General features: G+C 42.5%; 1 protein-coding gene across 1 annotated transcript; it reads right to left on the reverse strand.

Moving 5' to 3' along the window:
- Positions 1 to 1563: 1563 nt before the first annotated feature.
- On the reverse strand, positions 1564 to 10461 carry errfi1a (ERBB receptor feedback inhibitor 1a). The gene is made up of 4 exons (XM_018725857.1): positions 10267 to 10461; positions 6091 to 6275; positions 5774 to 5856; positions 1564 to 5231 (listed from the first exon to the last, which is right to left on the reverse strand). The coding sequence occupies exons 2-4, from the start codon at positions 6225 to 6227 to the stop codon at positions 4165 to 4167; spliced, it is 1287 nt and encodes a 428-aa protein (XP_018581373.1). The 5' UTR covers positions 6228 to 6275; positions 10267 to 10461; the 3' UTR covers positions 1564 to 4164.
- Between the last annotated feature and the right edge of the window lie 1739 nt (positions 10462 to 12200).

The following is a 12200-nucleotide window of genomic DNA, read 5'->3' on the forward strand; positions in this document are numbered from 1 at the left end:
TAGAAAATTTGTCATCATATTGTGCAACACAAGAGCACCAAGAGAAGTCTGTCATCACTTTGTTAAAGATAACTAAATTGTTGGGCTATCAACACAGTAAGTTATCACTATTTACACTACAAAGAGAGCAGTTGCAGGAAGGAAAAGTCCAAATTTCATGTGGGAGAGCCCCGGACTGTAACGCTCGTCATCAACAGTTACCTCATCTGGCAAATTCCTGAGGTGTAGTAACTCTGGCTGTTGTCTCATTTCAGTGAGTAACTTGCTTTCTTTCACATTAAGAGTTATTAAATTCTTTTTCCTGGTCACTTCAGTGACATCACATCTCTACGTGCACTCAGGAAGTGGGACAGGGTACAGGAGAAGGCTGTTTCAGTTTAAAATGAGCTGATTGCTTTAACATAGCCCTTTGAACCGGTGATATCAGATTTCCCATGATGCAAGACATTATACGTATGTATTCTTCAGAAAGGCTTCGGCTTACTTGTGGCAAACACACCCAGTTGTCAGATGTTATAGTGCAGTCAGATGAGTTTTTATTTTATTTATTTCATTATTTTCTAAGTTAAATTTAAATTTCTTCAGTTCAGTTTGTCAGTCTTCATTTAGCTTAGTTATCCAAAGTTGTACGTACCCTGCAAAGTGGGAAAGTACTGGAATATTCATTAGTATGTACTGTGAGAAAAGTTAGAGGTCTCGATTAGAATGCTGAGGGACACCATTATTGACCTTGGTGGTAACAAAAATTTAAAATCTGGTTACTCATTTCTGAAACTGAAACTTGATGGTAAAAAATGTTGAAAGAAAAATTTTTGACAAATATTCCTACAGTGTTAGGCAAATCCAATGCGTGGGTTCATAAAGATGTTCAACCCTGCTGCCACAAATCATTTCAACCTGCAATGCAGCGACACACTTTTATGGCCTTATGTGAGTCAATATTTAGTCAGCACTGAGTAATGACAGGACACACACTCCTCAGCCACAGTTCCCGTTAGAGCTATTTCTTGCAACACATATTGAGCCCATTTCTTCGGTTTTCTCCACTTGTTTCTTTTCTACTGTGATCCGGCTCAACCAAGACATAGAGGTAGAATCATGCTCAAATGGTTGGTGCCAGGAATTAAAACATCTTTGACATGTTACAGTTTTATCTGTTTCCTCTTGTGCACAAGCCAGCTGTAATAATCCTGCATGGACAATGTTAAGATTCATATTATATGTTGTATTCAGATAATGCTACATCAACTTCACAACAGCTTGACATTTACACTGAACCAGTGAAGAAAAAAAAAACATCCAAATATGGCCTCATAAATAAGTAATTTTATTCTTTGTAGACACAGTATTAAGTGTAACATTTTCAATTCAACAAGCAGACTTCTGTAAAATACTGTACATATTACAACATACTATAATATCAGTGCATTTGCCTTTACTACCACATACAACGTAAAATTATTTGTCTTCATTTACTTTTTCAATAAGACATGGAGAAAGTTTAAGATGAAATCATTCAAAATGTCATATAATTTTTTTAATGTAAACAATTCTCATACTCTTGATAAAAAAATAAACAAGACATGGTACTTGCACAGTGAATGTAATGGTGCATGTAAGTGATTACATTCTAAATTAACACACTTTAGGGTGTGTCTGAAGACCTCAGTGACAAAAAGTCATCGACCAATGTAACATCTTTCAAATCCTCATCCTCAGTCTTCAAGTGTCTTGCCACAGACCTCAACAGGAGACAATGATGAGACAAAAAGACACCAGCCCTGTGTTTTCCGTGTTGCCTACTGTCCAGCAGCATATAAAACTTTTCTGAATAATTATAGTTTCTCTACTACGAAGACAGAAGTATGGCTGACATATTGTAGAAGGATTTCAGCATCCAGAATCAAAAGGCGTGGAGAACATTCCCAGCCAGTCCTCCTCCATACCACTAACACAGATAATACATTTCTTTTCAACCCAGAAAACAGAACCTGGTGCACCAGGACCCTTTCCTGTGGGAACTGGAAGGACAGAGATCGCAGCTGCTGAGCTGGATACCCTTAAATGCATGTTGATGGGCTACAGGGAAATATCCACAATATATAACCTTCTGACTAGGCCTATCCAGCTTTAAAGCTGTGTTTTCTCCTAAGCTTGCATGAACGGGGTCCACTCACTACATTATCGCAATGGTTTCTGAAAACAGGAAACTAATTTCTGAGCAACCTGCAGCCAAAGCCTTTGTGGCCACATGCTTATGCAAGGTAAGTCAATCTCTATTTTTTCTTTAGTAAAGTAACATCTTGAGGCCTTTTCAAGAAAACTATGTTACATTATCTTTGATTCTGAATGCTCTGGAGGATTGCACCTGGTTGTTCAAACAGAGATGTTGATCCCCTCCATGGAATCCCCATAAACAAGAAACAGGCGGATATGGGGTTTAGGTGAGATGCAGGTAACAGCCCAGAACTGACCACAGCAGTTCGTCAGCTCTTAATATTTGTTGATAGATCAGTTTTAATTTGATTGGTCTGATATACTTATCAAAACTATTCTTAGATATCTTCTTTTGAGACCTTAAACATCGTTAGATTTTAAGGAAAATGTCATGAGATCGAAAAGAAAATATTTCTGAAGTGTAATTAAAAATTAGACTATGATATATATTATGTCACTTTTACAAGATGTGAAAAATAAATACCACTTGAGGCATGGATCAGATGATGTGCCTTTCACTTTTTATACTAAATGATAGCACTAGCGTTTATGGTGGTGTGACCAAAAGCCTGCAAATTGCTCATTCCAATCACTGTTACTACACTATCTGGAATTTCTGCTTATTGCATGCAACTTTTAATGCAAGGCTAGAAATTACGACACACACACAGAGCTCCGCAAAAATCTAAATATTGAAGGATGCAACAGAGAACTTTCTATTTGGGAGGTAGCATCACAGATAAATTAAATCCCTTTTCTAACTCACAGTTTGACTAAAAAGTGAACTGTTCCACAAGACAGGCATATATTCACATAGAACAGGTAATTCGTACACAAAAGCTACAAATGTATGGAACAAAAGTCCTTCATTTGTTAAAGTTGGGATGTGCTAATCTTGCTCTTACTAACATTGCAAGTGTTGTACAAAAAAAAGTATTGCTTAAAGCAGGCAAGACACACATGCAGGTTTCATTAGATGTCCAGAAATGCAAACACAGAGTTGAGACAGTGCCCACAGCAGCACCAAAAACACACAATGCATTAGACTACAGTATTACCCCCCCCCGACGGCAGGCATTGAGACACACAGATTCATAGTCCTTCAGCACACTATGGGGACACATACGACACATCGTTCTTGTGAGTGCACCGATGCATTCATTTGCTTCTGCAGCAAACAGAACAGGAACGGTAGAACAGCTACATGGGAATGCGCCAAACGGATCTCACTTACCCATGGACATGTATAACTAAAACAAATGTTTTAGGTGAGAAAAATCCTTCATAATTTTCATGGCTATCTTGGTCTCTACTCATAAAGACAGCAAATAATGCTTTGCCAACTCCATGTCCCCTTCACTCACAATATTAGACACACAATCCATGTCCACAGACATATGACAGTTTATAATTAAAGTCTGAAGCTTTCTGCATTTAGACAAAGAGGAGAAAAAAAAAAAATAAAAAAAAAACACAAACAGAGGTGGTATAAGTCCAGCTTATACCTGGAAAACAACACAACATGAGCAAAACACTATAATGTTCTATAAGGTTATTCAAATAAAAATAATTACAGCAATATCAAAAATAATTCTTAGTCAAGAATATCCCATAAAAGACAGTTTTGAGTAAATACACTTCAATAGGACATCTGTGTATATGAATGCATTTCCATTTCAACAGCCAAGCTCCCAGCAAGGGCATCCAGTCTGTCACACTGCTCATGGCTGAAAACACGGGTTCGAGCACTAAGGGTGACTGTGCAGCACATCTATTTAAGCACGCACAATGAGCGTCACGTTATGCTGGGAAGAAAACAGTCCACTGCATGATAAATGGTTGGTGCAAGCAGTAAAGCAGCAGTGAGGAATTGAAGCATTCCAGTCTGGTAGAATCCATCTTTAGCTTTTCTACCCTCCTCCCTCACAATATAGCTCGACGCCCAATTCACACCAGGTCTAAGTGTGGCTTTGCCTTGCCCTGCCAGTCGCAGTCTGTGCCCATGTTCCTGTCGCACCCAGAGTCACTGTCCTTCTCCCTGAGAAACTTCTCCAGCTTGTCCAGGTAGGATGGGCGCTGCGGCAGGAGAAAGTAGTGCGTGGTGCTGGCCTTGCGCCCATTCTCCATGATGGGCAGGATGCAGGGGGAACCCTCGCTGTGCTGTCGCTGCAGGGTCCGGCTCACGTATTTGGGGTCGGGGGCGAAGCTCTGCGTGGGTGGCATCACCCCGTTGAGGTACGTGGGGAGGCTCTTTGGACTAGGCGTACGTGAGCCCCCACTGGAGAGAGGCTCTCTGGGGGGCACTTTGGGTGGCCGGTCCTCATCACTGTAGCCCCCTGAGGAAACCTCGACTGACCAACGTCGGTGGTCGGCAGCCTTAACCGGACGTGGCGGCAGAGGTACGCGTGGGGGAACCTCTGGTTTGTCCTGGCCATGGGCAGGGCGCGAATGGGCGAGGAGGCGGGCAGCTGTAGGCTTATTGAAGGAGCCTGCAGGTCCCGAATGAGAGCGCCGCAGGCGGCGCTGGGGTCGGTCCTGGACTCTTTGCACCGGTTGCTCCGGCTCTGGCTCAGGCTCCGGTGGCTCTGGTACGCACGGCACACCCGGGCCTTCAAAGTAAGCATAGTTGATCTGGCCGCATCCTCTGAAGCTGCGCCTGCCTGGTGCGCCGTAGCGGAAAGCGGAGGGCCTGGGGCCAGGCTCTGGCACTAAGCAGCGGCTGTCATCCATGCTGGTAAAGAATTCAACCTCGTTGTCTACTGCCTGGTCCAGAGACAGGCCCACAGATCCAGGAAGAGGAGGGAGTGGCCTGGTGCAACGGCTGGGGGTGTGCGGCGGGGTTCGTTCATACACCGACAGGCGCTGGAAGGAGGGCACCACCTGGTCGCCTTCAGGGGGGCTCGGAGTGGACGGCTCTGTACAGGTCGGCAGAGTGATCTTGGAAGGGCGTGACTTCTTGGGGGGCAGGCGCTGGGCCCCAGGGCTATATGGTGTGTGAGGGTAAGAACACTGCCCTGCACAAACCCAGAGAAAAATCCTTCATTAGACAGGGCCACAGAAGAAACCCAGATCCTTTTTATTGTATCATTTCACGCCACCATTCAGAACTAATCCTCTCCCGAGTGTCGACTACATGTCAGATGTTCTGTCTGGTGAAAATATCAGCTTTTCGATTAACACCATTCTGGTATAGTACATAAAAGGGTTGGAGTGCAGCAGGTTCTTGTGATATCTCTCACCTCCGGTCTAACTAACAGTCTGCCATTACCTCACCTTCATGGCATCAGCTAGAATATCAGAGTTGTCACAAGCACAAGCAGCCACTTTCTATGACTTTTGCCACCCCAGGGCTAGCAAGACTGGACAACCAAGTGCCAATCAGCCTTACTGGTAAAGTAGGGTCATTTTTGGTAACAGATGTTATACCCCTGTTGCGTGGAATGATTGTCAGAAGTTTCCTTTAAAAGGTGTGTTCATGCTCGCATGCACATAAACAGTAATTTGCACTGTGTATTCGTGCATGTTAGGATTGTATAGCCAGTGTTTGGATACTCACTCTCTAATCCCAAAGAAGCTGAGCCTAGTTGATGTTGTCTGAGGTTGTATTCCATAGCTGTAGCATCAAGGCTGAAGTATAAGCTGTGAAAATCAATAAATAATACCTAAATTATTTAATTGCCCCCACAAACTACTAATGTGGTTTACATTTTGGAGTGTCTCTCAGGTACTGGAAGAGAAAAGTCAATAATGTAGGTGGAGGTATGGGAAGGAAGCGTGGGTGAGCTTGTGGGAGGCGATACGGAGGAGGATGCAATGAAGCACAAGAGTAAATCTAGGTTATGGGTGGGTGGTATGGCTGGTCAATGTTCTTACTTGTCCAGTTCATGGTGCTGGCTCCAAGACGATTTGGAATTGGCCACATCCCGCAGGTGCAGGTTCCCCGGAGGCAAGCGGATCTCCTGCGTGCTCAGACCTGCTGTGGACATGCTCCAGCTGCAGTCGGGTCGCATTCAAGCCACGAGATACCGCGTTTCCCTAGCTGGCACCTGCTGGCATACCTATGGGGGGGGGAATTAAAAAAAAAAAATTTTAAAAATCACAGCACAGTCCATCAAACACCATAAATACAAAGAGAATAATCATATAATCGCACAAATACTTCAAGCTTAGTTAGCTAATTTCTCTGCATTTCAGATCCTGTTCTCCTTGCCTTTTGTTCACAGTTTGATATCTATGGAAGCCCCAGACTAACAGTAACAGGCCTGTGGCCCTCCAAGAGTCCCCTCCTCCAGGGCTGCCTGTTGAAGCCACAACAAACTATAGCGCTACAGTCAACCCAGTATGGAACCCAGCCTTCCCTCGCAGCTCTGTTGTGCAACACTCTGTACAGCTTTGCACTGTGGAATGACGAACATTCAGTTTGAAGGGACATGGACATTGACATACCAGCCTCCCAAAGGCCAGTGCTCTGCCTTCCTGGTTTCCATGCATAAAGGTGCACTCCTGCAAGTCATCAATAATATGATATCCCTATCTTCAGCACACATTCAACAGTGCAGGCCACAGAAAATGTATGAATAGGAAGACCGCACCTTAAGCAGCACATTGTTCTCTGAGATCCACCAGCACAGGTCCTGTACGGTGCAGAATCAGAATGACAAAGTCCTGTGCAATGATGTAAGCGTTCTCTAGATGATGGGCCACAGTCCCAAAGTTATATAATACATATTGAAAACACCACAATTCCAAATTGTCAGTGATACACAACTAGTGTACGTATTTTCTTAACAGCCACTCTGTGGCTTTCTTGTACCATAGTAAAAGCACTATCTGCTCAGCCTTGCAGTCAGTTCTATCCAGAATAAGCTGAGCCTAGTTTTCTGTACAACAGCTTGATAACGTGCGAAGAGACTACACCATCACTAAAGGACCTTACAATCTGTCAAACTGTGATGATAAAATAGCAAACAGGCCAAAGCTAACAACACATATAAATGTAGATCATCATGATGAACTCATGGCCACCATGATTTTGCTTGATAGGTAAGACCTAATGCTGTCATATGGATGGTGCCTAAGTCTTGAATGGCAGTACTTATGCAACTGCTGTGTAGCCATATTTAATGGAAAAAACTAATTACATTATTTTAGATAGAATATCATGTTTTAGCTGTTGCATTCTCTTTAGGTTTTTGAGGACAACTTTTCACCACCGATACAGAGGCAGTGGCTCCATGCTCAGCTTCACCATGTCCAGAAAAAACAAATGGGAATTTAATTATGCAAAAAAAGACTAACAAAGCTTTAGGTGGGGGAAAAACCTTTTATAATTTTCTTGGTTATCTTGGCATCATAGATGATGACAGAAACATATACCGTCATACAATAATACATAGGGTAAGATGTTAAAACCCTTGTGCTAAGATATGGCAGCTGCACACAAACTAATCACCCAACTGTAAACAAATGAGCAGTTCAAGCTAAATACTGAATATTACTACACTATTACTATCACTCCATATTGTACATAACAGCACTGGACACAAACCTACATCCTAAGAGTTAATTCACTCAAGAATACCAGTATTTGTTCCATGCGTCTTGCTTCAATATGCTTTTATGGTTACAAAAAGACCCAAATCCAAATTCTTCATCTTAGACAAGAAGTTTAAGCTATAGGTATTTCGCACAGGTTATCACACACAAGGCTTGTTTAAAAGAGCACTGTAAATGTCATTACTTGAATGTGGTTGCACCTGTATTTGATTAACACAATGTCATAAGCAGCTGGTATTATTCACGACATAAAAATGACATTTTTTAGTATATTTTTACAGCACACTGAAAAATACCCTGCTTGAAATATGCCACCTTTGCAGTTCGTTCTCAAGTGCAGGAGTTAAATACCCTGAAGGCAACACACTCCTAAACACACATTCTCTCCCAAATGCTAGTAGAGAGGACTTACATGAACGGTATATTTACTCCAAGACTCATCGGACCCAAAAGACATTGTATATCCTTGGTTCACCCATGAACCCAACAAGTCTTCTTTCTTCTGGCACATAAATAGCAGCAGTTCTAAAATAAAGCCTAAGTGAGAAAGTATTCTGATATTCTGCATCCCTTCAGCAAATGGCAAACTGTTTTACAGTGGCTTGCTGAGAGATTGTGTGGTCCTTTTGGATCACAACCCTGTAAATCAACACTTCCGTGCATTTTACGCTCCATGACAGCTATTTTCATAAAGACGTTTCACATCCAGCCTTTTTTTTTTTAAATTTATTTATTTATTTAAGTGGCTTTAGCTAGGCTAACATAAGAAATTTGTTAACTCCCCTGCTACAATTCCTTCTTTAAATGGCTTTATTTTCGTTCTGTACCAGTAGCAAAGCCGAAAAATGGATGTTGGAGCACACACTGGTGGACACCAACTAGTGATTCTACTGCAGCAGCAAATGAATAATGGCACAGGCATAAATGGGGCCGCTTTAAGTCATGAATGGTTCTTTGTGTGATTCTCCCGAACTCTCGCATTCCCTGGGTCTGGGAGGACCAAATGGCAGCCTCCCTTGAGGCAGCTCTGGAGAAACAGGAAAACTTTCGGGGTGTGAATGAAGGCGTCAGCAGGAGAAACACGAACACATACGCTGCATAAACAGCGACGGACGATGAGACAGAAAAATCTTGCAGTTTGCGCGAGCTCTGTTTCGACGCCACGTCCGGCGGTTGCCTGCGCGCGGCAGGACACAACAGCGACTATCCCCTGTACTAGGGCTCGCGCGCGTCTCCTCTCCTCTAGCGACAGGTGCAGAAAACCGATTTTTGCCGCCAGAACTTGCGCAATTACAGCATATTTACACGTCAGCCACTTTTTTATTAATATATTTTTTTATACCCGCTAGTATGCATCATGACATTTGTCTAACAATTTCTTCTCATGACACGTTTAGCTTGGTACTAACGTAGAGCTAACGACATGAGAAAAAAACAACCAACTTATGCGTTTTGATTTTTATTTACCCATAAATCACGTTTACCTAAAATACGGTAAAATTTTGTCAAACTGAAAATCTTGAAAACAGCCAAATATATTATTAAAAAGCCTACATTATAGTACATACATGTAGCAAAATATTATTAATTTAAAGAAAAAAAAAGGTTCGCAATTAAATTTCTGGCAACAACAACTTGAACAAGTCAAGAGGAATAGAACTAAATATTTAAAAATCAACCTAGCTTTCTTACGCAGACTTGAATTTACTGAAAGTAAGGCAGAATACAGGTCAACTTAAGTACCTGTGTTTCAGTTATGATATTGTGAGCGGTAATGGAACAGGAAGGAGAGAACACACCCCGCTCACTTCACCCCCACAGCCGCGGTCTCCGAGCAACCATACCAGCTCTACCTGTGCGGCGAGCGCGAGGCGGCGCGCGAAGCCCCCTGCTGTCCCCCGTCACCGGCCGCTGAGGACATCTTCACCGGCTTCATCACAGCTCATCACTCAGAGATCAGTGAAATGTCTCCTTCCACCACTAACCACTTAAAAAAATACACGTCGTTGTAGGCGCAGGATCATGATCATGTGTATCCATAATGATCATGACATGATCATCATGATGCAGTAGAGGTAACGTATATAATTTCATGATTTCAACATCTGTAGAATATCCGACAACAAGAACCTTAGCCTCAAGTAACAAAAAAAAAAAATCAGACTTTAATCAGTTTATCTTGTTTAATAACACGGTGGCTAAGAAACGATATGAACATGACTGATGATCATGAATGATGATGTACCCTGCCACGAACTGAGATACATCCGAGTCGATTCGTTATGTCGACTGTCTCGACGGTACAGCTGTGTTACGCTTTTCTACGATATTTTACTCATAGCCACTCCCAACGCAATTACTACATTAAAATATTACACGTTATTATCGGACAGCCAGCCAGGTAATAAATAAGAAAGAAGGCGTTCAGAACGCTGTCGCCGTGCACGCGCGCGCACTGTGCGCTCGCGGAGGAGCGCGTCTCGTCCCGCTCACCTCCGCAGCCTCGCGCCGCTCAGCACGCACTCGTTTTGTCCATGTCCTGCCGCTGTAGAGCCGTGTTCTCGGGCAGACGGAGGCAGGGAAGGACGCTCTCTGTTCGTGCGCTCCTGACGGACGTGTCAGCCCTAATGGAGACGGTGGAGCGAGCGCTCAGTCCGCAGCAACACTCCACACTCCGTATTGCGCAAAAAGTCGTTCACGTCAGAGCAGAGTTTAGCGATGCTCTTTATACAGGCTCGGCGCTGGAGAAGCAGAACTCCGCCTTGAAACACATCTTAAAGACAACATGCACTTTTTGGAGGGCGCTCGCAGCAGCCAGTTTCGCAAAAGCAAACATAAAGTCTTTGTTTTCACGAGTAGCCTATATAATTTCATTACAGTTCGCTTATGAGCATGAAAGTAGTTTGTTTCTGAATAAGTCATACTGTGCAAACACGCGAGATATGTTTATAATTCTCTCCCTATAATGCAGAATTTTTAGCAACTAGCACAGTCTTGCTGTAAGTAAATCATGGTTTTCTTATTTGTAAAGAATTACACTTCATTTTTATTTGTGATGAATGTCAAAATTGTGGTCAAGAAGTTTTAAATCAGTGCTATAAGATCTTAAAAACATTTACACTTGACTTAGCTGATGCTTTTCTCCAAAGCCACTTACAGTGTTAATCTACCTACATTATTTACCCATTTATATAGCTGGGTAATTTTACTGAAGCAATTTAGGGTAAGTACTTTGCTCAAGGGTACTGCAGCTGGAGGTGGGATTCAAACCTGTGACCTTTAGTGCAAAGACAGCAGCTCTAACAACAATATACCAGGTGCCCCCATTGCTGTTAGTGTTATATTTGTAGTGTCATATTATTATTGCAGTGATATTATTGTTGCAGTGATCACATTATAACAATATTGTGTTTTTAAGCTTTTGCAGGGTGAAATCCCTCAGACACGTGTGGGGCCGTGCTCAGGAGCCCTCCTGCACTTTGGACAAACTTAAGAGTTGTACCAAGAACATGCTTTCTGCGGTGCCTCCCACCGCTACCAGCACAGCCCGCAGTGTTTCTGAAACACCCTTTGTCCCCATCTACTCTTAAATTTTTCATCACTTTTCTGGGGCGTCAGATCTGTCTCAGCTGCAAGTCGGCTCCTTTTACCAAATATGGTTCTGAAACCTTCTTGCTGCACAGCACAGCAATGGAGCCTTATATTTCTATCTTCTGTCAGGAGAAAATGTACTGGTATATTCAAAAAGACACAAAAGGCAAAATAAAATGTAAACAGCAATCTCTTCTACAATATATAAAATACTGACTAATGCAGGTTTGCACTTTTGGAGGACACCAAATTACCAAATGGATCTAGGATGCTTCAGTTTCATTTTAAATTAGGTGCTGCAGTCAAGTTTTCTGCTACCTTAAATACAGTCAAACAACATCCTTTACCATGTGCTCCACACTGACAGGGCAAGTTCAAACAAATAAATCTTTGCAATATAATCATGCATACAAATATTGCATTGTACAGTCAATATACTTTATTTTTTATCGCTCGGATTGATTAATGGTCTCTGAAACACTTAAACCAATGTTTTAAAGCTATATTAGAATGATATTCTCTTTGGCATACGTGCTCTGCATCCAGATACAGGGTTGAACAATGGAGCAATGGAACTGAGTGGAACATGCTGGAACACACTTGAACACACTGTCTGCAAACATCTCAACAAGTGAAGGAGCATGGGCTCAAACCGGAGGTATGTGGCGAGAACAACATCTGCTTGTTTTCCCATACTTAGCCTTGGCCTCTAATGTAACAGGTTTATTGCCTGAGATTTGGCTGTGGACTAGACAGGCTCTTTCTAATCCCCCTTTATAATTTCCAGTACATCTATGGCATTCCACTGGACCAATTACAGCTGGCAGAAGAGTGTT

This window comes from Scleropages formosus, chromosome 22 (assembly GCF_900964775.1).
Source record: "Scleropages formosus chromosome 22, fSclFor1.1, whole genome shotgun sequence".
In the NCBI taxonomy this organism is placed as follows: Eukaryota; Metazoa; Chordata; class Actinopteri; order Osteoglossiformes; family Osteoglossidae; genus Scleropages; species Scleropages formosus.